Source organism: Dermacentor silvarum, chromosome 9, assembly GCF_013339745.2.
Source record: "Dermacentor silvarum isolate Dsil-2018 chromosome 9, BIME_Dsil_1.4, whole genome shotgun sequence".
In the NCBI taxonomy this organism is placed as follows: Eukaryota; Metazoa; Arthropoda; class Arachnida; order Ixodida; family Ixodidae; genus Dermacentor; species Dermacentor silvarum.
This window is the reverse complement of record NC_051162.1, coordinates 131,599,928-131,626,641: the sequence shown is the minus strand read 5'-3', so window position 1 is coordinate 131,626,641 and position 26,714 is coordinate 131,599,928. Positions and strand designations below refer to the sequence as shown.

Genomic DNA, 26,714 nt, shown 5'->3' with positions numbered 1-26,714 from the left:
CAGTTTAGTTATCGTGTAAATCGACATCAGCGCGTGCGTGGGAAGTGATGTATGCGATGAACCAGCGCTTTCGAGAGAACCTATTCGACCTTGCTGAGACAATATTTTCTTGGGCTATAGGCTTGGCGTTCTTTCATTTTTTCGAGAAAGTTATTCTCGGCTTATCAGTTTAGCTATCGCGTAAATCAACGTCAGCGCGTGCGTGGGAAGTGATGTATGCGATGAACCAGCGCTTTCGAGAGAACCTACTCGACCTTGCTGAGACAATATTTTCTTGGGCTATAGGCTTGGCGTTCTTTCATTTTTTCGAGAAAGTTATTCTCGGCTTATCAGTTTAGCTATCGCGTAAATCGACGTCAGCGCGTGCGTGGGAAGTGATGTATGCGATGAACCAGCGCTTTCGAGAGAACCTATTCGACCTTGCTGAGACAATATTTTCTTGGGCTATAGGCTTGGCGTTCTTTCATTTTTTCGAGAAAGTTATTCTCGGCTTATCAGTTTAGCTATCGCGTAAATCAACGTCAGCGCGTGCGTGGGAAGTGATGTATGCGATGAACCAGCGCTTTCGAGAGAACCTATTCGACCTTGCTGAGACAATATTTTCTTGGGCTATAGGCTTGGCGTTCTTTCATTTTTTCGAGAAAGTTATTCTCGGCTTATCAGTTTAGCTATCGCATAAATCAACGTCAGCGCGTGCGTGGGAAGTGATGTATGCGATGAACCAGCGCTTTCGAGAGAACCTATTCGACCTTGCTGAGACAATATTTTCTTGGGCTATAGGCTTGGCGTTCTTTCATTTTTTCGAGAAAGTTATTCTCGGCTTATCAGTTTAGCTATCGCGTTAATCAACGTCAGCGCGTGCGTGGGAAGTGATGTATGCGATGAACCAGCGCTTTCGAGAGAACATATTCGACCTTACTGAATATTTTCTTGGGCTATAGGCTTGGCGTTTTTTTCATTTTCTCGAGATAAATTATTCTGGGCTTATCAGTTTAGTTATCGTGTAAATCGACAGTCAGCGCGTGCGTGGGAAGTGATGTATGCGATGAACCAGCGCTTTCGAGAGAACCTATTCGACCTTGCTGAGACAATATTTTCTTGGGCTATAGGCTTGGCGTTCTTTCATTTTTTCGAGAAAGTTATTCTCCGGCTTATCAGTTTAGCTATCGCGTAAATCAACGTCAGCGCGTGCGTGGGAAGTGATGTATGCGATGAACCAGCGCTTTCGAGAGAACCTATTCGACCTTGCTGAGACAATATTTTCTTGGGCTATAGGCTTGGCGTTCTTTCATTTTTTCGAGAAAGTTATTCTCGGCTTATCAGTTTAGCTATCGCGTAAATCAACGTCAGCGCGTGCGTGGGAAGTGATGTATGCGATGAACCAGCGCTTTCGAGAGAACCTACTTCGACCTTGCTGAGACAATATTTTCTTGGGCTATAGGCTTGGCGTTCTTTCATTTTTTCGAGAAAGTTATTCTCGGCTTATCAGTTTAGCTATCGCGTAAATCGACGTCAGCGCGTGCGTGGGAAGTGATGTATGCGATGAACCAGCGCTTTCGAGAGAACCTATTCGACCTTGCTGAGACAATATTTTCTTGGGCTATAGGCTTGGCGTTCTTTCATTTTTTCGAGAAAGTTATTCTCGGCTTATCAGTTTAGCTATCGCGTAAATCAACGTCAGCGCGTGCGTGGGAAGTGATGTATGCGATGAACCAGCGCTTTCGAGAGAACCTATTCGACCTTGCTGAGACAATATTTTCTTGGGCTATAGGCTTGGCGTTCTTTCATTTTTTCGAGAAAGTTATTCTCGGCTTATCAGTTTAGCTATCGCGTAAATCAACGTCAGCGCGTGCGTGGGAAGTGATGTATGCGATGAACCAGCGCTTTCGAGAGAACCTATTCGACCTTGCTGAGACAATATTTTCTTGGGCTATAGGCTTGGCGTTCTTTCATTTTTTCGAGAAAGTTATTCTCGGCTTATCAGTTTAGCTATCGCGTAAATCGACGTCAGCGCGTGCGTGGGAAGTGATGTATGCGATGAACCAGCGCTTTCGAGAGAACCTATTCGACCTTGCTGAGACAATATTTTCTTGGGCTATAGGCTTGGCGTTCTTTCATTTTTTCGAGAAAGTTATTCTCCGCTTATCAGTTTAGCTATCGCGTAAATCAACGTCAGCGCGTGCGTGGGAAGTGATGTATGCGATGAACCAGCGCTTTCGAGAGAACCTATTCGACCTTGCTGAGACAATATTTTCTTGGGCTATAGGCTTGGCGTTCTTTCATTTTTTCGAGAAAGTTATTCTCGGCTTATCAGTTTAGCTATCGCGTAAATCAACGTCAGCGCGTGCGTGGGAAGTGATGTATGCGATGAACCAGCGCTTTCGAGAGAACCTATTCGACCTTGCTGAGACAATATTTTCTTGGGCTATAGGCTTGGCGTTCTTTCATTTTTTCGAGAAAGTTATTCTCGGCTTATCAGTTTAGCTATCGCGTAAATCAACGTCAGCGCGTGCGTGGGAAGTGATGTATGCGATGAACCAGCGCTTTCGAGAGAACCTATTCGACCTTGCTGAGACAATATTTTCTTGGGCTATAGGCTTGGCGTTCTTTCATTTTTTCGAGAAAGTTATTCTCGGCTTATCAGTTTAGCTATCGCGTAAATCAACGTCAGCGCGTGCGTGGGAAGTGATGTATGCGATGAACCAGCGCTTTCGAGAGAACCTACTCGACCTTGCTGAGACAATATTTTCTTGGGCTATAGGCTTGGCGTTCTTTCATTTTTTCGAGAAAGTTATTCTCGGCTTATCAGTTTAGCTATCGCGTAAATCGACGTCAGCGCGTGCGTGGGAAGTGATGTATGCGATGAACCAGCGCTTTCGAGAGAACCTATTCGACCTTGCTGAGACAATATTTTCTTGGGCTATAGGCTTGGCGTTCTTTCATTTTTTCGAGAAAGTTATTCTCGGCTTATCAGTTTAGCTATCGCGTAATCAACGTCAGCGCGTGCGTGGGAAGTGATGTATGCGATGAACCAGCGCTTTCGAGAGAACCTATTCGACCTTGCTGAGACATATTTTCTTGGGCTATAGGCTTGGCGTTCTTTCATTTTTTCGAGAAAGTTATTCTCGGCTTATCAGTTTAGCTATCGCGTAAATCGACGTCAGCGCGTGCGTGGGAAGTGATGTATGCGATGAACCAGCGCTTTCGAGAGAACCTATTCGACCTTGCTGAGACAATATTTTCTTGGGCTATAGGCTTGGCGTTCTTTCATTTTTTCGAGAAAGTTATTCTCCGCTTATCAGTTTAGCTATCGCGTAAATCAACGTCAGCGCGTGCGTGGGAAGTGATGTATGCGATGAACCAGCGCTTTCGAGAGAACCTATTCGACCTTGCTGAGACAATATTTTCTTGGGCTATAGGCTTGGCGTTCTTTCATTTTTTCGAGAAAGTTATTCTCGGCTTATCAGTTTAGCTATCGCGTAAATCAACGTCAGCGCGTGCGTGGGAAGTGATGTATGCGATGAACCAGCGCTTTCGAGAGAACCTATTCGACCTTGCTGAGACAATATTTTCTTGGGCTATAGGCTTGGCGTTCTTTCATTTTTTCGAGAAAGTTATTCTCGGCTTATCAGTTTAGCTATCGCGTAAATCGACGTCAGCGCGTGCGTGGGAAGTGATGTATGCGATGAACCAGCGCTTTCGAGAGAACCTATTCGACCTTGCTGAGACAATATTTTCTTGGGCTATAGGCTTGGCGTTCTTTCATTTTTTCGAGAAAGTTATTCTCGGCTTATCAGTTTAGCTATCGCGTAAATCAACGTCAGCGCGTGCGTGGGAAGTGATGTATGCGATGAACCAGCGCTTTCGAGAGAACCTATTCGACCTTGCTGAGACAATATTTTCTTGGGCTATAGGCTTGGCGTTCTTTCATTTTTTCGAGAAAGTTATTCTCGGCTTATCAGTTTAGCTATCGCGTAAATCGACGTCAGCGCGTGCGTGGGAAGTGATGTATGCGATGAACCAGCGCTTTCGAGAGAACCTATTCGACCTTGCTGAGACAATATTTTCTTGGGCTATAGGCTTGGCGTTCTTTCATTTTTTCGAGAAAGTTATTCTCGGCTTATCAGTTTAGCTATCGCGTAAATCAACGTCAGCGCGTGCGTGGGAAGTGATGTATGCGATGAACCAGCGCTTTCGAGAGAACCTATTCGACCTTGCTGAGACAATATTTTCTTGGGCTATAGGCTTGGCGTTCTTTCATTTTTTCGAGAAAGTTATTCTCGGCTTATCAGTTTAGCTATCGCGTAAATCGACGTCAGCGCGTGCGTGGGAAGTGATGTATGCGATGAACCAGCGCTTTCGAGAGAACCTATTCGACCTTGCTGAGACAATATTTTCTTGGGCTATAGGCTTGGCGTTCTTTCATTTTTTCGAGAAAGTTATTCTCGGCTTATCAGTTTAGCTATCGCGTAAATCGACGTCAGCGCGTGCGTGGGAAGTGATGTATGCGATGAACCAGCGCTTTCGAGAGAACCTACTCGACCTTGCTGAGACAATATTTTCTTGGGCTATAGGCTTGGCGTTCTTTCATTTTTTCGAGAAAGTTATTCTCGGCTTATCAGTTTAGCTATCGCGTAAATCGACGTCAGCGCGTGCGTGGGAAGTGATGTATGCGATGAACCAGCGCTTTCGAGAGAACCTATTCGACCTTGCTGAGACAATATTTTCTTGGGCTATAGGCTTGGCGTTCTTTCATTTTTTCGAGAAAGTTATTCTCGGCTTATCAGTTTAGCTATCGCGTAAATCAACGTCAGCGCGTGCGTGGGAAGTGATGTATGCGATGAACCAGCGCTTTCGAGAGAACCTATTCGACCTTGCTGAGACAATATTTTCTTGGGCTATAGGCTTGGCGTTCTTTCATTTTTTCGAGAAAGTTATTCTCGGCTTATCAGTTTAGCTATCGCGTAAATCGACGTCAGCGCGTGCGTGGGAAGTGATGTATGCGATGAACCAGCGCTTTCGAGAGAACCTATTCGACCTTGCTGAGACAATATTTTCTTGGGCTATAGGCTTGGCGTTCTTTCATTTTTTCGAGAAAGTTATTCTCGGCTTATCAGTTTAGCTATCGCGTAAATCGACGTCAGCGCGTGCGTGGGAAGTGATGTATGCGATGAACCAGCGCTTTCGAGAGAACCTATTCGACCTTGCTGAGACAATATTTTCTTGGGCTATAGGCTTGGCGTTCTTTCATTTTTTCGAGAAAGTTATTCTCGGCTTATCAGTTTAGCTATCGCGTAAATCAACGTCAGCGCGTGCGTGGGAAGTGATGTATGCGATGAACCAGCGCTTTCGAGAGAACCTATTCGACCTTGCTGAGACAATATTTTCTTGGGCTATAGGCTTGGCGTTCTTTCATTTTTTCGAGAAAGTTATTCTCGGCTTATCAGTTTAGCTATCGCGTAAATCAACGTCAGCGCGTGCGTGGGAAGTGATGTATGCGATGAACCAGCGCTTTCGAGAGAACCTATTCGACCTTGCTGAGACAATATTTTCTTGGGCTATAGGCTTGGCGTTCTTTCATTTTTTCGAGAAAGTTATTCTCGGCTTATCAGTTTAGCTATCGCGTAAATCAACGTCAGCGCGTGCGTGGGAAGTGATGTATGCGATGAACCAGCGCTTTCGAGAGAACCTATTCGACCTTGCTGAGACAATATTTTCTTGGGCTATAGGCTTGGCGTTCTTTCATTTTTTCGAGAAAGTTATTCTCGGCTTATCAGTTTAGCTATCGCGTAAATCAACGTCAGCGCGTGCGTGGGAAGTGATGTATGCGATGAACCAGCGCTTTCGAGAGAACCTATTCGACCTTGCTGAGACAATATTTTCTTGGGCTATAGGCTTGGCGTTCTTTCATTTTTTCGAGAAAGTTATTCTCGGCTTATCAGTTTAGCTATCGCGTAAATCGACGTCAGCGCGTGCGTGGGAAGTGATGTATGCGATGAACCAGCGCTTTCGAGAGAACCTACTTCGACCTTGCTGAGACAATATTTTCTTGGGCTATAGGCTTGGCGTTCTTTCATTTTTTCGAGAAAGTTATTCTCGGCTTATCAGTTTAGCTATCGCGTAAATCGACGTCAGCGCGTGCGTGGGAAGTGATGTATGCGATGAACCAGCGCTTTCGAGAGAACCTACTTCGACCTTGCTGAGACAATATTTTCTTGGGCTATAGGCTTGGCGTTCTTTCATTTTTTCGAGAAAGTTATTCTCGGCTTATCAGTTTAGCTATCGCGTAAATCAACGTCAGCGCGTGCGTGGGAAGTGATGTATGCGATGAACCAGCGCTTTCGAGAGAACCTATTCGACCTTGCTGAGACAATATTTTCTTGGGCTATAGGCTTGGCGTTCTTTCATTTTTTCGAGAAAGTTATTCTCGGCTTATCAGTTTAGCTATCGCGTAAATCAACGTCAGCGCGTGCGTGGGAAGTGATGTATGCGATGAACCAGCGCTTTCGAGAGAACCTATTCGACCTTGCTGAGACAATATTTTCTTGGGCTATAGGCTTGGCGTTCTTTCATTTTTTCGAGAAAGTTATTCTCGGCTTATCAGTTTAGCTATCGCGTAAATCAACGTCAGCGCGTGCGTGGGAAGTGATGTATGCGATGAACCAGCGCTTTCGAGAGAACCTACTCGACCTTGCTGAGACAATATTTTCTTGGGCTATAGGCTTGGCGTTCTTTCATTTTTTCGAGAAAGTTATTCTCGGCTTATCAGTTTAGCTATCGCGTAAATCAACGTCAGCGCGTGCGTGGGAAGTGATGTATGCGATGAACCAGCGCTTTCGAGAGAACCTATTCGACCTTGCTGAGACAATATTTTCTTGGGCTATAGGCTTGGCGTTCTTTCATTTTTTCGAGAAAGTTATTCTCGGCTTATCAGTTTAGCTATCGCGTAAATCAACGTCAGCGCGTGCGTGGGAAGTGATGTATGCGATGAACCAGCGCTTTCGAGAGAACCTATTCGACCTTGCTGAGACAATATTTTCTTGGGCTATAGGCTTGGCGTTCTTTCATTTTTTCGAGAAAGTTATTCTCGGCTTATCAGTTTAGCTATCGCGTAAATCAACGTCAGCGCGTGCGTGGGAAGTGATGTATGCGATGAACCAGCGCTTTCGAGAGAACCTATTCGACCTTGCTGAGACAATATTTTCTTGGGCTATAGGCTTGGCGTTCTTTCATTTTTTCGAGAAAGTTATTCTCGGCTTATCAGTTTAGCTATCGCGTAAATCGACGTCAGCGCGTGCGTGGGAAGTGATGTATGCGATGAACCAGCGCTTTCGAGAGAACCTATTCGACCTTGCTGAGACAATATTTTCTTGGGCTATAGGCTTGGCGTTCTTTCATTTTTTCGAGAAAGTTATTCTCGGCTTATCAGTTTAGCTATCGCGTAAATCGACGTCAGCGCGTGCGTGGGAAGTGATGTATGCGATGAACCAGCGCTTTCGAGAGAACCTATTCGACCTTGCTGAGACAATATTTTCTTGGGCTATAGGCTTGGCGTTCTTTCATTTTTTCGAGAAAGTTATTCTCGGCTTATCAGTTTAGCTATCGCGTAAATCAACGTCAGCGCGTGCGTGGGAAGTGATGTATGCGATGAACCAGCGCTTTCGAGAGAACCTATTCGACCTTGCTGAGACAATATTTTCTTGGGCTATAGGCTTGGCGTTCTTTCATTTTTTCGAGAAAGTTATTCTCGGCTTATCAGTTTAGCTATCGCGTAAATCAACGTCAGCGCGTGCGTGGGAAGTGATGTATGCGATGAACCAGCGCTTTCGAGAGAACCTATTCGACCTTGCTGAGACAATATTTTCTTGGGCTATAGGCTTGGCGTTCTTTCATTTTTTCGAGAAAGTTATTCTCGGCTTATCAGTTTAGCTATCGCGTAAATCAACGTCAGCGCGTGCGTGGGAAGTGATGTATGCGATGAACCAGCGCTTTCGAGAGAACCTATTCGACCTTGCTGAGACAATATTTTCTTGGGCTATAGGCTTGGCGTTCTTTCATTTTTTCGAGAAAGTTATTCTCGGCTTATCAGTTTAGCTATCGCGTAAATCAACGTCAGCGCGTGCGTGGGAAGTGATGTATGCGATGAACCAGCGCTTTCGAGAGAACCTATTCGACCTTGCTGAGACAATATTTTCTTGGGCTATAGGCTTGGCGTTCTTTCATTTTTTCGAGAAAGTTATTCTCGCTTATCAGTTTAGCTATCGCGTAAATCGACGTCAGCGCGTGCGTGGGAAGTGATGTATGCGATGAACCAGCGCTTTCGAGAGAACCTATTCGACCTTGCTGAGACAATATTTTCTTGGGCTATAGGCTTGGCGTTCTTTCATTTTTTCGAGAAAGTTATTCTCGGCTTATCAGTTTAGCTTATCGCGTAAATCAACGTCAGCGCGTGCGTGGGAAGTGATGTATGCGATGAACCAGCGCTTTCGAGAGAACCTATTCGACCTTGCTGAGACAATATTTCTTTGGGCTATAGGCTTGGCGTTCTTTCATTTTTTCGAGAAAGTTATTCTCGGCTTATCAGTTTAGCTATCGCGTTAATCAACGTCAGCGCGTGCGTGGGAAGTGATGTATGCGATGAACCAGCGCTTTCGAGAGAACATATTCGACCTTACTGATATTTTCTTGGGCTTGGCGATTTTTTTTCATTTTCTCGAGATAAATATTCTGGGCTTATCAGTTTAGTTATCGCGTAAATCAACGTCAGCGCGTGCGTGGGAAGTGATGTATGCGATGAACTAGCGCTTTCGAGAGAACCTATTCGACCTTGCTGAGACAATATTTTCTTGGGCTATAGGCTTGGCGTTCTTTCATTTTTTCGAGAAAGTTATTCTCGGCTTATCAGTTTAGCTATCGCGTAAATCAACGTCAGCGCGTGCGTGGGAAGTGATGTATGCGATGAACCAGCGCTTTCGAGAGAACCTATTCGACCTTGCTGAGACAATATTTTCTTGGGCTATAGGCTTGGCGTTCTTTCATTTTTTCGAGAAAGTTATTCTCGGCTTATCAGTTTAGCTATCGCGTAAATCAACGTCAGCGCGTGCGTGGGAAGTGATGTATGCGATGAACCAGCGCTTTCGAGAGAACCTATTCGACCTTGCTGAGACAATATTTTCTTGGGCTATAGGCTTGGCGTTCTTTCATTTTTTCGAGAAAGTTATTCTCGGCTTATCAGTTTAGCTATCGCGTAAATCAACGTCAGCGCGTGCGTGGGAAGTGATGTACGCGATGAACCAGCGCTTTCGAGAGAACCTATTCGACCTTGCTGAGACAATATTTTCTTGGGCTATAGGCTTATCTGGACAGGGATCCGCACAGATATCTTCGAGACGTCTTCACAAAACGTTTTCTAGCCGTCTTAGCAGGATGATAGCTTAAACAGCTTAACAAGAAGCCTCCAAGCCATCCTCCGCAGGACGTCTTCAAGACGTACCTATAAACACGTTTTGTAGCCGACCTGAATAGTTGTAGACGCTCTAGTTCATTTTGGCTGGTCCAAGACGGCTACAAGACGTCTTGTGTTCAGTGGGTATGTGGATAAGGATCCGCACAGATATCTTCGAGACGTTTTCACAAAACGTTTCCTAGCCGTCTTATCAAGATGGTAGCTTAAAACGGCTTAACAAGATGCCTTCAGGCTGTACTCCGCAAGACGTCTTCAAGACGTACATATAAAGACGTTTCGTAGCCGTCTTGAATAGTTGTAGACGTTCTAGTTCATCTTGGCTGGTTCAAGACGGCTACAAAACGTCTTGTGTTCAGTGGGATAGCTGCACTAACTGGCCTGAGCGGTGCCCCAGTGAGAGAAATTGCGATGGCAATCTAGAGTCTGCTTATGCGCAACTACGCGTAGTTGTGACAAGGACCAGTATTCGACGGTGAATTCATCGCAAATACCTAAATTTTTCTAAACGTCGGCACCGAATGTGTGCTCTACTCTGCGGAAAACAGAAGCGAGCCTGCAAGGGTCTGGCATTTCTTGTTTCGGAGAAAAATCAAGTTTGGTGTATCTATTGGCAGGATAATTTTACTTCGTTGAAACGACGTTATAAAAACAAGGATATCTTCGAGGATTTCAGCGGGAATCTCATTTTGTTGCATACAGTAATTTGTTATATCCCGTTTTGTTATAACGAAGTTTCACTGTAACATATTTGTTAATCTTGTGTCTTACCTTCTAATTGCAGGTGCCACATCTGAGGTCAAGCATCACTGAAACACGCTGAATTTTCTGCAGGTGCATTAGCCTGTGGAACTGTCTAAGCCAGCTCCCTGAATCGTGAAGTGAGCAATTTGTGATAACAGACAGCCACAATACAAAACTATAGGAGGTGCATTAGAAACATTTTGCTTATGTAGTGACGTGCTATTAATTTATTAAAATTATGTGAAACCTTTGGCCACTTTAGCGCTTCATTTGTGTGATTAATCATGCTTTATGTCAAGCATGGCTTTGACACGTGTTTATCGCTTTTGTGGCTTTGCAATATTTCAGTGATGCTATGGTGGGTTATAAGAAATGGGCCATAGGGATTGGTGCTGTCGGTAAAGCCAAGCTTTTCTCAATATTGCGAGGAATAGGAACATCCTCATTGATTTCTCTATTTAGCAGATAACAGGGAGACACTCACTTCTTTTATAATTAATGCTATAATGGAAGGGTGTTTTGTGTATCTAAATCCTTGTGCGTGCCAAACATCCATGCAAGGAAAACTTCTGTAACAGTGATGCAGGAGTCTGATATTATTCCATCTGCAAATCTAGGTCAGTGTTGACAAGGTAAGTAAAATTATATTGGCTCTTCCCGGACCGTAATGGGCAGTGTATGCCGTTCCTAGCCAGATCACTGAGGCTAAGCAAAATTTCGTTGGATAGTTGACATCGGAAGGAGACAGACCATCTGGATTGCAATATGTCCTAATTTTAGCTTCTAGAGACTATTTAAAATGTCATCTTCGTGCTAGTGCTTCCCCTAGCTGACAATAGATTAGTTGTTGAACTAAAGCATAGAGAGGTCAAGTCCGTTGTACTTTATATACTATGTATATATTCACAGTCACTATGTTTATTGCTTATTTGTTTCTTCACTTTTTTCCTCAAAGTGACGACTTGGTAACTTCATGGAGTATATTCTCTGTTGAAATAACCTACGTCGTGTTCAGATTTCACGTCCTCTGAACTTTAACTAAGTATATTTTCACTTCCACTATCTTTTGTAATACTATAAATACTGTAAAACGAAATTTAGGGATTAGTTAGCTAAATACGAGCGACTAGAAAAGGCCATGCCTTAGTTTACCAGATGTTTAAAGCATTAAAAACGTTTTCAAGGCATCCTCAGAACGTCCAGCAGAACGTTTGTAGCCGTTTTCAGAACGTTCCCAAGATGTCTTGGAAGACGTCTTCTAGCTGTCTTTGAGACGTCTACAAGATGTCTTGTGAAACGTCTGATATCCCAAATTTGGCGTTGCATTAGACGGTCTTACAGACGGCTACAAGGCGTTTATATATTTATTTATTTATTTATTTATTTATTTATTATTTATTTATTTATTTATTTATTTGACATACCCTCAAGCGCCAAGGCATTATAGAGGGGAGTGGGATACATGCGAATAACAACAATGATTACTACCGATTTATATAATGCAAGCGACATGTGCAGTGCACGGAATTAATCATTAAGAAATCAAATAACAAGAATACTATGATATTCAATTTATATAAATCTAGCGACATATGAACGTAACAAAATAAAAAATAAAAAATACGGCGCGACAGCGCAAATACAGCGCATGTGGCCACGTGCATGGCCACAGTTGAAAAAGAGCAAACAATGGTCGGCGGAAAAGTGCGCTGTCTTCGATTGACACGATAGCATCAGGAAGGTGGTTCCAGTCATTCGTTGTAAGGGGAATAAATGAATATAAAAACCGTTTTAAGAAGACCGACAATATCTAGGTAAGATGTCTCGAAGAAGTTTTTTAACTTCGATAGCCAAGGCGTCCTGTAAACGATCAAAATGGTATTTCAAGACGTGTTGCTTATCTTGTCAAGACGTCTTGAGGACGGCTTATAGACCATTGTGTGTTCAGTGGGGATGTAGCCGAGTGAGCAACCAGATGAACAGATAATGCCTTACCAGAAGGGAAAAATGTTTTTGACCCAGACGTGATTCGAACACGCAACCTTCTGATCTGAAGTCAGACGCGCTACCGTTGCGCCCCCGAGTCACCACAAAACTTGCAAATGCGCATCTTTGTCCAAGCTGCATGCAGTATATGGTTATCTGAAATGAACGATCGGAGCGCATTCTCAATGCAGTGCGGATGATGCCCTTAGCCTATCGCATTGATGCTGCTGAGTGACAACCAGTACCAGATGAAGAGCTAATGCGTGACCAGAAGAAAAAAAATTTTTATGACCCGGACGTGATTCGAACACGCAACCTTCTGATCTGGAGTCAGACGCGCTACCGTTGCGCCACCGAGTCACGAGAAAATTTGCAAATGCGCATCTTTGTCCAAGCTGCATTATACTATCTGAAATGAACGATCGGAGCGCATTCTAAATTCAGTTAAGATGATGATGATGCCCTTAGCCTATCGCAATAATGTAGCCGAGTGACAACCAGATGAAGAGATAATGCCTTAGCAGAAGGGAAAAAAATGTTTTTGACCCGGATGTGATTCGAACACTCAACCTTCCGATCCGGAGTCGGACGCGTGTTACGCCTCAGTCTGGAACAGTGCATACCTTGGACGTTCCCACGAGGCAGCCCCTTTCATCAGCGTCGTCCAGATGGCGACAGTGCCCGACGCCGACGGTGACGGGCAAACAAGCGCCCCAAATCGGCAGTGTGCATGCATCCTTTGGGTGTTGTCCCCGAGGCAGCCCCATTCATCAGCGCCGTCCAGACGGCGACAGCGCCCGACACCAACCATGACAAGCTGACCGTCACGGAGATGCCAGGGATTGATGCGAGGCAAACTTGGAGGAATTACTACCGTGGGAACGGCAACGATCTCGGTTCCCAGATGGCCACGCAGTGGCAGAAAATGCGAGGGCGAGGATGCAACGTTAGAAGCGAAGTTCTGTGAACAATACAACCCCTCTGATTAGCCACACCAAGGTCATCAGATTCCCTAGTCGGGTAAACTAGGGAAGGTGACTGCTTTATAAGCGGACACATTTGGTTCTGTGGGTGGTTATGACGTGTCCTGATGTGAACGCAGGCGGTTAATATGCTGCGATCTCCAATTACCCCTGTCTTGCGCTAGCTGATTCCAACTTGCGTCTGCACATTTCCTGAATTCATCACCCCACCTAGTTTTCTGCCGTCATCGACTGCGCGTCCCTGCTCTTGGTATCCATTCTGTAACTCTAATGGTCCACCGGTTATCCATCCTATACGCATTAAATGGCGTGCCCAGCTCCTTTTTTTCTCGTAATGCCAACTAAAATATCGGTTATCCCCGTTTCTAATAGTATAATAATTTTCGGACGATTCATCTCAGTACGTTTCATTAATCAAAATAAAACAGCGTTACTCACTAAATGTAACACTCACTTTTAGTAACATCGTTACTAAGATTTCAGGGGGGGGGGGGGGGGGGGAGACAGGAAAATGAACGAAGGAGGTTTTCCTTGCTGAGTCCGACCACCGACCATAGACCCCCGACCAGCCACGAAAATGGACAAAGGAGGCAAAGACAGCTAGTCGCTTGTAAAGATAAGGTTTTAAAGCAGCATTCACCTGTATCGTAGGCTGCGAGTCATGCGACCAGCGACGCCGATGGCGGCAAAAGTGGAGGTGATGCTCCAGCGGCCGGTAGGAAAAAAAAAAAAAAAAAAAAGAAACATTACCCGTAAGACGATCCTGCGCAGCGGAGAACCCGCGCTGGTGGCGCCGGGAACGTGGGAACGGAGTTGTAAGAATAAACGGCGCATGGACACCGCAAGCGTCAGTTCTCTCTCTGCACGCTGTATGCACGCTAACGTTACATCACCCCCGAATCCGTACGTAAATGAATATTACGGCGTGGCTCTAGTATGTAGCACGCACTTCGACCTGCGAGTACAGTCTTGGTGTGTTTTACTTCCCAGAGACTCTGCAACGCCGGGCTTTCGAAAATTCCTGACCTCGTTCCTCCGTGGACATTCGCACCGCGACGGTGAAGATAACTAACATTTTATTTCGCCAAGTCTAAACTTCCGCAAGAGCTGAGCAAATGGGAAATCGCTGCAGCGTTTTCAATAGCTACGCTTTCCCCTTCCTCGGCGGTAACGCTACCACGCAATACCGTGTATTTCCGCACAGCGCTCTACGGACGGCGCCTACGTGTCGGCGCCCCCGGCCATTCGGCGCCTAACTGTCGGGGCCCTGGCGGAGAGAGCGTTGCGAACGGTGGCGACGGTGGTGTGTGTCGAAGTCGTCTCAAGTCTCAGAGCCCTCGGAACGCGTAGTGGTTGTCTGCAGTGCTAGCGCGTGACGCGAGTGCCGCTGCTGCTCGAGGTTGTTTCGTCGACGTTGCGCTCCCCTATCGGTAAGCAATTCCTTTATTTTCGTTAGCCCTCAAAAGAAATCGAAGTGTGGTCTGACGTTAATTATAAGTGTTTTAACGCGCTCCCCCGGTGGAAAGCATGCTGTCAGTATTAGCTGGGTAGATTCCTCGTCGGCGTTACATAATTCTCCTCGCATGGGTGCGGCACGTCGGACAGACTTTCTCGCGCCTGCAGCGCTCGTGCTGAGTCAGTCATGCCGGATTATAACTTTCTCGCGCCTTACGGAGTTCTACCTTCAAAATAACATCACTTATTTCCCCGGGGGAGCAGTAGGGGCCGTAGTAGAGACCGGGCCTGCTCTCCTGGAGCAGCATCTTGGCTCCTGCGAGGATTTTCGCATGCTGCTCTCCGTGACATTTCAAGAAATTTTGAACTAAAAGGGGGCTTTTAAAAAGTCACGGAAAGCAGTATACCCAAAGCCTATACTCCGTTTCACACATCAGGTGCAACGATGTGGAGGCTTGAGATACTTTTTGCAGTGGCTGCGTTTGCCCTTAGATATAGTTCGCTGTTTAGTGACCGATATATGTGAATGTGCTCTCTATATAAGCTCATTTCTAAACGAAAAAAAAAATGAATTTACCCTTAGAAACAAACAAACAAGCGATGTACTCATACGGCTCGTAACACGTTATTTTAGATCAATTAGCTTTTCGTTCTTTATTTGCAGCCCCGTCGAGGCAGCCTCACGTGCAAGCTCGCGCGGAGTGATAAATTTTAGTGACCGCACTTCTTGCGTAGCATCCACAGCGTTGCACGGGATGTATGAGCAGGCCCGGTCTCCACGGCCCATACTGCTCCCCCGGGAAAATAAGTGTTGTTATTTTAAAGAAGAACGCCGTAAGGCGCGAGAAAGTCTGTGCGACGTACGGCGCCTGTGCGACGAGAATTATGTAACGCCAACGAGGAATCTACCGTCTCAACTATCATGCACCAATATTTAAAAATGCGCAAATGCCGCGTAGCTGGACAGAACCAATGTAATGCTATTTGCCGTCGTTTGGAGATTGATTACTTTTTACATTCCGCCTAATTACATAATTAGTCTTAATCAACTTCTCAAACATAATTAGGTGAAAAGTGTCAATGAAGAAATTGTAGAGCAGCATGAAATACTCCCGATGCAGCTTTCTGTTGCTCAATACGTGCTGCCTAAAAGTGGTTTTCCGAGTGTGAAAGAAGCCCGCGAATACACGCAACATTAATTGCAGCGCGACTGGCTGCTCGAAGCACTTCGCGTCTATTCGCGGGCTTCTGCTTGTTCCCACGTCGTGCAGTCGGGTGCGCAGACAACGAAAGTATGTCATTTGCTACCGTGTTCCAGCGCGCGATCATGCTCTGTGATCCGCTTGTGTCTGCCTCAAGTGTTCGTGTAGCACTGACATACTGTATACCGCTAGTGAGGTCGTGCACAGCGCGCAAAATCGTGCGCTGCGCGACACGAGACGAACAAAGCAGCCCCGTTATCGGACCTCGTTGTAAGCTTACCCTCCCACTGCATTACAGAACGTGGTAAGCTAGACCAGCTTACACCGATCCCCTTTTCGGCTTCACTTTTAAACAGAAATGCATTGCTGGGAAGACGTTTTTACAGGGGCAATATAAGTCGTGTTATATTAAAAATATAAAGGCCCTAGCACCCTTTTTTATTATTTTGTTTGAGATTGCCCCGACGCGCGCGCGTATCCAAAAACGCATTAGGCAGGCGAAGTCCCAATTTGACCTGCCCTAGGGTGCCTCGATGCCAGCAAACCTGCCCAAGATGCGAGCGCCATCTGGATATGATTTTCGCAAGTAAGCTACCCGAGCTCGCAGCTGTAGGTCTGGTAGAAATGCTGGAAAGGGGGTTAGTGTTTGAGTTTCCTCGTAACAGAATTATGTTTTCTCTTACATTCAAATAACAGTCCGACGCCACCTTCTCTGAAGATTGTGGTTAAGTCGTACTTTACCATTTTTTTTGACGGATTTCACTGTGAGAAATTCAATTTTTGTTCACTAAAACCTTGCACCACGTGGAGGGCCTGCACGGTTGGAGTGGTTCGGGATGATTTTCTTCGCCACGGACACCGACATCGCACGCCGACGCCAACACCGACGCCGGATTTTCTGCGACACGGGGCCCTTAACGCTATCGCGTTAAAAATGAGGGCAGGGCCCGTGACATATGCGTCCTCCGCAATCCTCGGGTTTCGGTAGAGGAGAACGCAGGGAAGGAATTTCGCTTGCGGAGGCTAGATGGGCTAATTGGAGAGAGTTACTGGTGAATCATGTATGTAAAAAGAACAGCGCTTGTCGTCCAACCGAGTGAACTTGAAACATTTCCCGTCGGTGTTTCATCTTCGGCAGGCAGCCTACCCTACAGCCGCGACCCGCATCAAAGATCCAAGTGGACGTCCTGTCTTCAGCCATGACCGCGTACACACCGCTGGCTTACTCTTTCACCCGCAAGGTGGTCCCCGATGGCATGGTCTACTTGGACACGCGCACCGACTGGAACGACGTCCTCGCCATGAAGGGCGCCCGGGAAGTCCTTGAGGGCGTCAAGTACCCGGGAGACGATGTGAGGAGGTCGCTGTATGCGTCGTGGCTCCGTGTACTCGCCTCCTGCAGGTGGCGCGACTCGTTCGACCACCTCATGCTCGAGTGCGTGGTCGCCACGCCGTCTGCTTCGAACCCGGAGGCGCCGCTGTACGCGGATATTTTCAAGCTCCGTGATCCCATCGACCGGCCGTTCCCGAACGTCCTGACGCCTGTCCTGGACCTCGCCAAGAGGCCGCGGCTGTTCTCGCGCACACTGGAGCCCGTCGAGCCGCTTCCTTCGTCGCCAGGCTTCGTCGACTACGTGGCCGACCTGCTACGGAAGAGTCGCGACTCCCGGGCGGCCCTGAACGAGGCCGGACTGATCATCGGCTTCTACAGCCTCGCGCTAGCCACGATCGTAGCCAAGCCGGCGGTGAACTTGCAGGAGTTCTTCCGGACCCGGATGGAGAGCGCGCTTTCCGCAGCAGTGCCGACATCGTTCGAAGGGGAAGTATTCTGTCCCAGAGGAAGATTCCTCACCGAACTCTCTCGCAAAGCCCACTCTATTGGCAGTGAGGTGAAACCTTATATTGTGCTACTGGTACTCGGCCAGCACTGCTTCCACGCCAACGCGAAGGATGCTGCACCGAGGTAAATATACTTCGTGCTTGTTGTTGAGGAAAAATATTTCTACTTATTTTTCGTTAAAAGCGGGTGCATCATCTCGCCCAATATAATTACATTTGTCATGTGTGTACAGTCGAGCGTTTCGTTATCCTGAAGACACCTAGAATGAACTGCGTCTTTGTGATTGAACTCATACTGAGCTCGGCTGCACTTGGTAAATGAACTTAAAGTACTACTATAGAAGTGGGGAAATTTATTTGTAACTTCATCATCAGCCTACTTTTGTCCACTGCAGCACGAAGACCTCTCTCCGCTATCTCTAGTGACCCTGTCTAGAGTCGGATGACACCATCTTATGCCTAATTATCCGCCGTTCTCGACTGCGCATCCCTTCTCTTGGCACCCAGTCTGTAACTCTTAATAGACCACCAGTTGTCTGTCGTACGCATTACAAGGCCTGCCCAAATCGACTTCACCCTTTTGATGTCAACCAGAATATACGCTGTAATCGTTTCTTTTAATCTACCGCCGTTTTCCTGCAACGTTACTAGATTGCAAAGTAATCTAGTAACGGTGGTTTTCCTGCATAAATGCCCTCGAACCTACCTTGATTGTTTCGTTAGCTTTTTCTCATAATAAGGGTTCTCTGTGAATGAGTGACCCAAATAAACGTAAGCTTGCACATTTGCATTTGTATTCCCTTCCTGTTGCGTTTCTACGCAGCAAATACGCAAAAACAAGCACTCTATAACGTTACAGCTAAGGAGCACTTGCATCTCGACTATGTGATTTGAGGCGGAAGTATGCACACAGTGGTAAGGAGTCGCTTTGAGGGTAGGGTGCATGTGAGAGTATCGCCATAAATATTTGTTTTGTCGACCGCTTTAAAACCTTCTACTTGGATTCTCGCCTGTCTATTCGGGCTAATCCTCTTCAGCGTTGTTTTACCTGCGTTTACTGGAATCTTGCCTTACCCGCATGCGTTACATTTCTCACAGTGGCGACATCAAGTGATCAACATCGCTTGAACAAGGAACGTCTTGTCTTCGTCAGGACAGATTTGTTCGTCAATTGTGTGCCCTGACGAAGACGAGTCTTGTTGCGAAACGATGACTCCATGCAGAGACGATCCTTGCTCGGCGACTGTTTATCACGTCGAGTATAGTCTTCATCTTCTGTCGTTTTTGGATGACAGTGCCGACGTGAAGTTCTTGGAGGAAGGCTTCCTCAAGGGAGCGAAGTTCGGTCAGCTCGAAATTGTCGAGCTGCTCTACGAGGCGCAGGAAAAGACCGGGATCGGAGCCGCCTTGCTCAACCGGAAGCTTCGAGCAGAAGAAATCTCCGGCGATCCAGAGGTTTGAGTTTGCGTTTATTTTGCCACAGCACGTACGATAGGAAGAAAACTTTATCGAGACCACACCATAAGCAAAAATGTATTCTAGCACAGCCGTCCAATACAAATGAAACTGTGAGAGTGCACGTTGCTTTGCTTGAACATTTACACGTGGGCATTATAACTTGATTTTGATGTGCCGGCCTAGCCTGCGAACAAGGAAAATTTTGTCGCGGCATCTGTGGTCTCCAAAATATTACTAGCGACTGTATATCTTGTGTGACTACCTTGTGAGACTATCACATCTGTACTGTATCAGCGAAACCTCTTAGCTTGGCCGCGCAAAACAGGACTTAAATGCATGGTCATCGTCGTGTGCGCATTATCAAGCTGTTGACGTCATCAACCATTATTTGTTGGAGTGCTTAAGTTTGGCACGGAGCGTAAAGTTAGATGAACTCTAGTGCGAGACAGTCCCACACAAGTGCTAGTGACACTTTGTTTCCGCGATGACACTGGATGTTTAGGAGAGGCTCCGCTTCGGGCCCTCCTAAAATGCCTTCGTGATGCGGAGTTATACAGTGCAAATGGTAGTGCCCGTGGGTCGACGTGGAATGGATGGCGCGCAGGCTGTGGCGCTTCGTTTGAAATCCATCCTCGCTGTTAGTATTCATTTGAGTTAACCAGATGTCCTTATGTTACCAGATATAATGTGAAGGGCTTCAGACCTCAGACCTTACCACACTTGATAGGTGGCGCTCGGGTGGAGCGCTTGCCGGCAACTTTTGCAAGGCTAGGTCCGTCTGCAGCAAGCAACACTTGTCCTCCTCCTGCGCATGATATGCACAAGGTATACGATGAGGAAGACGATGCAAAGCGTGGTCCAAGACAGCTTGTCCAGCCCCGTATCCCATATGTTTGTGGCGACGTGGAAGAAACATATATACTATAGAATAAAGCCATGTGGACGAAATTTGTGCAGTGTTAAAACCTAGATAAACATAAAGCAGCCAAAGTAACATGCAATAGAATGTAAGTACAATGATAAAATTGTGCGTTACGTGTATTCACTGGATACAGTAATCAATATACAGTCTACGCAAATGAACAGAAAAAAATACGATACTGAAAACCACCATGGAGCACATCGCAAGTACAGCACAACATCGCAGTCTTGGTGTTCAAATAAAAGAACTACTTAACATCAGAAAGCAATACAATAAGACCTACTACTGAGAGAATAAACGCAATCGTTTGACGTGAAAAGTCTTTCAAAATCGGTCAGTGCTAAAAACCGGATGTAACGAGACCATGTTATAGCATTATTATATTTTTGCAACCGTGCTATCCATGCACCTTACTTTGGTATCGTTGTGTAGAGGAGAGAAGCCAATACTAGATCACGCATGCGTCGCATGCACAGATGGCGCTTATCGTTGAAAACACGTTGGCGGGCTATTTGGGTAGAATCCATGATAGAATGTGTAAGCGCGTCTGAACGAGGACAGTAGAAAGAAACAGACGTAAAGCGCTGTCTGTGTGTGTCTGTTGCTTTCTATGTCCTCGTTCGTTCAGTCGCGCTTACACATTCTATCATGGGCCCTCATCGTGCCACGCGTGGCGCGATTGGAGCTAAATTTAGCCTCGCGAGCGGCGTCCAGAGATTTGTAGCTCGGCAGTATACGTTTGTCCACCCGAGCAGGAATAGTAGTGTTTGAGAGAGCTCACTGTTTAGTGGGCATAATTTATCAAATTCATACTGGTGCTCATCAGGAGTTACAAGGCCTACAAGGGTGCGATTTGCTGCAGAAATTTCACGCTTGCTCGGCCATGGCTTCCCTGCGTTCGACACGTGCGGTCGAGAAATGGCGTGAAGATCGAGACTCGAGAAACGTGAGACAGGGATACCACCCTGTCTCACGGTCACCACGCGTTGACCTGTCAGACTTTGACAATGGCACAACGCGTCCCTCTCCATAGGGAGCGGAAGCGCAGATTTGCTGACATGCATAGGAGTCCTAATCGTGTACGAGTGCGGCGGGATGGTACATGATTGGATACAGCCTAGCCGATTTTTCTCAGGCGCGCGCAATCCCTTCTCTGTGAACTTGTGTTTGTTCAGAATATGGGGTAGATTACACCGTAACATTTCGAATCTGAGTTAGAGCATGGCGTAGCACCCTACCAGTGTTAGTGGTGACAGGTAGTGTGAATCAGAATATTTACCGCCTACAAAGGCTTATAACGATCGCTTATTTTTATGAATTTCCGATTTCAGGTCACGGTATCCAGCCACCGCGTCGAAGTGTTCCTGGAAGGCGCGGAAGAACCGACGCAGAGAACCAAACCATGGTGCCGTGCGGCCAACAAACACTTTTTCATGTATCTAGAATTTGAAGAGAACCTGGCTTACGCCATGAGGCTGACTGCGATCGTAGCGCCTGACCCCGGCCATCAGCTGTGGCAGCGACTACAGTTCGCGGAAGTCGACCCATCGCAACGCGCCAAGGCGCGGCATTGGGCCATGAACTTCAAGCGCACCCAAGGCGAAGAAGTACTGGAGGAACCTGCCAAGTTTAACCCCAACCGCCGCCGTTATGACAGCTTTTAGCCTTGTCTTTATTGAGTTTAGTGTGTTTGTTTTTTAAATATCTTCTTTGTATTCTTCTTAAAGCTAACGCTTTAAATAAACGATCTCAAATTATTCTCGCTCAGTTGAATAAAATATCGTGTTTTCTTACAATTCATATTTATCAGTGTCAATCAGTTTTCAGAAACGCGTCCACGTGGCGGCTTTGCGTATCGAAGATCCCCACGCACAGCTTGCAGTATTTTGTACTGCTTGTGCATTGTTTTAGTGCGAATTATTCGTTGGCTCACCCCAAGCATTTTGCGGTAGGTACGTAGGTACGTTCCTGTCTCGGCATCGTACCGTGCCTCTCAAAAAAAAAAAAAAAAATTCTTAAGTGTCCCATGTGGGATGAAAGAACGCTCGTCAATGCGCAATCATAAGTGGGAATCGGTGTTAAAGGACCCCTCACCAAGCCCTATTGCATATGTATATTTATTTATGCATGATGATTTATTAACGAAAAATCCCGTGTCGCAGAAAATCCGGCGTCATTCTCGGCGTCTGCGGCTGAGAAAATCATCCCGAACCACCCCGACCACACAGCCCTCCCCGTGGTTGTGTGGTCGTTGAGAAATTAAATTTCTCAACGTAAAATCTTTCAGGTAAGTCGTAAAGTACGACAACCATAATCTACAGACATGAGAGCGTCGGTGTAATTTGAACATACGAAAAAAACAATTCTGTTACGAGGAAACTCAAAAGCAAACCCCTTTTCCAGCATTTCTACCATTCATATAGCGGCGCGCCCGGGTAGGTTACTTGGAAAAACGCCATCCAAATGGCGCTCGCCTCCTCGGCAGCGTAAAACGGCAGCGGCGCGCAGATGTGAAGGTGTAGAAAAAAATTTGTCGCAGTTTCACCCGAAAGGCGAAGTATCAATTGCGATAGTAGAGAGCTATACGGAGTAAGGATAGTAGTTTTATCAGCTGTATAAACTTGGACATGCAGCAGCACCAGCAACGCGCAGAACTGTTGTCGACGCCGTCGGCGTTTTGCCCGCGTTCGCACCGAACGCGCGCGGCGTTGGTGACTGTTGCCGGTGCCTCTGGGGGTGGCTCGGAGGTTTTCGACGAGATCAGAATGGGACACTCGTCGAGCAGCGTCAGAAACCTTACCCACCTTCTCGCCTCGCAACGTTTTTATATAAATACGCATTTGGTGCCGCAGCTAAACGTCGCCTCCCCTCCCTCCCGTCCCCGCACGGCCTTTCGCGCGACGGAAGTAGCGTTTGCTCTCTATATACGGTGATGGTGGAAAGAGACGCTTAATTCCGCAGCCCTTCAGGGAGCACGGCGCAGAACGCGCGTTTTCTCTCCGACGTGCGTTCGCTCCCCGTGAAAGCGCGCGTCCCTCGCGCCCTTTCATTCGCACATACAGCGTCCGGAGCGCGGCGACGATTTCATCGCCGTTGACGTCATACGGAACCTCGCGGTGACGGCGACGCTGACGGCAGAAATCCGCTTTGGAGTGTCCATATAATTGCTATTGCAATAAAAAAGCTGCAGTTGCCGGGAAGCCTGACAAGCATTCAGGGATCTTTGATTGCTATCGCGTCCCACTCTTAAATGCGAAGCTTACGCGTCCTCCAAATTTTATTGCGATAGCAATTATATGGACACTTTAAGCGCATTTCTGCCGTCGTCATCGCCGTGAGGTTCCGCATGAAGTCCAACGGCGATAAAATCGTCGCCGCATGCTGTATGTGCGAGTGAAAGCGCGCGAGGGACGCGCGCTTTCACGGAGCGCGAATGCACGGCGGAGAGCAAACACGATGTCTTCCGTCGTGCGAAAGGCCGTGGGGGGACGGGAGGGAGGGAGGGAGGGGAGGCGTCGTTTAGCTGCGGCACCAAATGCGTATCTTGCGACCGAGCGCAAGGGTAACTGGCGACTCATCTCCCAAGCGAAATGAGGAAAGCGGGAAGGCAGTGCGGGAGGGAGGGGGCGCGACTTCTACTCGGCCAGCAGCAACTGCTTCATCGTGCTCCGGATGGCGGAGACCTGCTGGCTAGACTCCGTAGCCAGCCGTCCTCACGGATGGGAGGTCTGTGCCTGCTGTACGAGCAGGTGATCATGGACCCCCCTGTGACAATCGCGCTGCCTCCACCACACCATCGACCAGCGGACGTCCACCTCGCTCAATGGAGCAAATAAACGACAGACACCAGCTGCATCACTGCAACAGGCTGCAGCCTGCAAACTGCACGAGGAGCTGGAAGGAAGTCTGCAGTTCTACACAGATGGATCAGTCCGGGCGAACGGATCGGCCGCTGCAGCCTGCACCATCCCGGCTAGGGCGGTCAACAGACAATGTCGGATCCCCTTCGCCGTGAGCTCCACCGCAGCTGAACTAGCGGGGCTCCACCTAGCCGCTGATGTCCTGGCTGAGGACCCTCCTGGGCAACCGGTGGCAGTGCTCGGCGACTCGAAGCCAGCGCTCCAGAGCCTAATCAACCACCGCCGACCAGGGCTTAGCGGGGCCTTGCTCAGCTCGAAGTTCTCAGCATTGGCAGCCGCGGGGGTCACCATCTCTTTCACTGGCTGCCTTCCCATGTGGGAATAGCCGATAATGAAGCAGCGCACACCCTCGCCAAAACCGCCCACCATCCTGAAATGCCGCTCACACGAGCAGTCGCTTCCTCTGATTTTTCGAGGCAGCGCCTGAAAAAAACTGCTTGCAACCGTCCACCCGGATGCCAGAGTGGCAAACGGCAAGGGTCCCAGGCCACTTCCAGAGGGTGGCCTTACCAGAGGGAACGCGCAACGTTGCTTCGACTGCGCACGGGCTGTCTGGACGGCGGCGCGGCTGCACGCCAAGGGACGCTCCACCTCACCGGCCTGCGAACGTTGCGACGACCCCGAGACCCTCGATCACCTTTCCTGTGCTTGTCCCGCGCTGGCGCAGGACCGCTCAAGGGTCATCACTGCCTACAGGCAACAGGGTCTACCTGCTGCGACAATCAGCGACCTCCTGTTCCCGTCGCCTCCCCACCTCCGAGCTCTCCATAGCCTCTTGGAGTTCATGGAATTGAACGGGATCACCGCCAATCGCTCAGCGCTCGCCCCCAGCAGGCCACCGCGTCCATCACCAGCCTCCTACGTGATCAGATGAGACTCTTGCTGCTTCTCCTTCTCTTCCCTTCATTTCAACATCTTTAGCACCTTGTTCCCCTTCCCCTGACGCTGCGCCGTGCTCCCTATTGGGCAACAGAAATAAGTGTCATTTTTCTTCAATAAAATCATTACTACTGCTACTTGTACTTTGCGCGGCTGAGGGCTGCCGCGCGCACTTCCGTGCTTTTTTCCCACCAGTACAATGAGCGCCTCTTGATGATCGCGACTGCTGACCGGTTAATGCTACCATCTGCTTTAAATCACTAGTAGTTGTAGGGCGCCGACTAGGGAGGTTTTACTGGAGAATATTGATGCGGAAGCATCAAATGACCCATTGAGCGAAAAAGCCGGCGGCGTCTGTAGCAGCGAAACGGCACCTAAATTTCTATTGGCCTGCGATCCACGCAACGAGCGCGCCTTGACGAAGCAGAGCGGGCGAATCGGAACACCTGCCGCGATAGCTCGCGAGGTGTGTGAGGGGAGAGGGAATCGCCGCGACGCCACGTCACCGGCGCGCCTCAAAAGAGCAGATACGGCGACGCCGCCGGGCGAGACGGATTATCGGCGAGGCAGTCGCGTGACGTGTTTCCTCGGTTTCGTCGCGCAGGACGTGGGTGACATGTGGCGTTGGCACCGCAGGCTGCAGCTGCTTGCTGGCTCGGGCAGCTCGTACCACTATGGTGCATTACTAGCAGCGCAGAGCATGCTGTGCGGCGCGCGCTATGCTCGGGAGAGAGAAAGAGAAAATGATATATATATATATATGTTGTAGCAGCACCAGTGAGACAACGTGCAGAGCTGCTGCCGACGCCGTCCGCGTTTCCCCGCGTTCGCGCCGAACGCGCGCGGTGTCCGTGACTGCAGCCGGCACCTCTGGCGGCGGCTCGGCAGGTTTCGACCAGCCACGCCCCGGCAAGTGTGGAGGCGCAGCTTGGCCTGTGACGTCACCGGGAAGATGAAGCTCGGAGCTGCGACGACGGCTGCAGAACTCTCGTTGACTCTGTGGCGAGCATATGTAGCCTTGATATGGAACGACCAAAGAAGATCCGCGCACCCGAAGAAGAAGCCGCTCATCTTGAAGCGCGTCGCGCGGCCAAGCGAGAATCTGCGCTTCGGCGGCGAGCTGATTGGATATACCGTGCCTAGCAGCCACTTAGCATTTCCTAGCAAAACTTTGCCAAGCCTAGTAAAACCTGGAAGAAGCTAGGTCGATCACCAGCTCCGCTGTTTACTCCAGCCTTGCACCACTAGTGCAAGCGTCTCACATTTTTTATAAACCTTTTTTTTTTCTGTGAAACATAACTGACGTACCACCTGTACCCTCTACCTCGTTCTCTGTCTCTGGTAAACACCACTTTCGATTTTTCTCGCCACTGGGCGGTCATTGCAAGAACATTGAGGAAGAGACAATACATCACTTTGTTGTATCTCGTCGCCGCTTTACTGCGGCAAGAAAAAAGATTGGAAATACCTTTTTCAAAGATAAGGCCTGGACTTAACAGAACCTGCTATTCTATCGTTTGGGGCCCCCACTTTGGGATCCAGCCACAGGGATGCCTTGCTCTGCTGTCCAATCATTTCTTACTGAATCCAACCGAATACCCTGCTAAATTCTATCCTTTTTCTTTCCCCCTCGTGCACGTTTAAATTAATTATTCATTCAATATGGCTTTACTGATTTTAGTTTAACAGATAAGTCTACGCTATACAGCGCTAATTCCATAGATATTCGGAAATTTATGCTTCATATTCAATCGGAATAATCCACCCATTTCTTAGCCAATCTCCCATAGAGGGTATGAGGCACAGACGAGATAGGCAACAACAACCATATGACCCAAGGGTTGTGATGAAGACGAAGAAGTG

General features: G+C 47.8%; 1 protein-coding gene and 1 non-coding gene across 2 annotated transcripts; one reads left to right on the top strand and one right to left on the bottom strand.

Annotated features, from left to right (window-relative positions):
* Positions 1–12,481: 12,481 nt before the first annotated feature.
* On the bottom strand, positions 12,482–12,553 carry Trnaw-cca (transfer RNA tryptophan (anticodon CCA)). The gene has a single exon. It is a non-coding gene; the product is annotated as a tRNA-Trp (tRNA).
* A 1,484-nt stretch (positions 12,554–14,037) lies between these two features.
* LOC119464333 (uncharacterized) lies at positions 14,038–21,828 on the top strand. The gene is made up of 4 exons (XM_037725256.2): positions 14,038–14,606; positions 16,972–17,796; positions 18,968–19,127; positions 21,384–21,828. Exons 2-4 carry the CDS (start codon positions 17,033–17,035, stop codon positions 21,714–21,716), a joined length of 1,257 nt encoding a protein of 418 aa, XP_037581184.1. The 5' UTR covers positions 14,038–14,606; positions 16,972–17,032; the 3' UTR covers positions 21,717–21,828.
* The last annotated feature ends 4,886 nt before the right edge of the window (positions 21,829–26,714 follow it).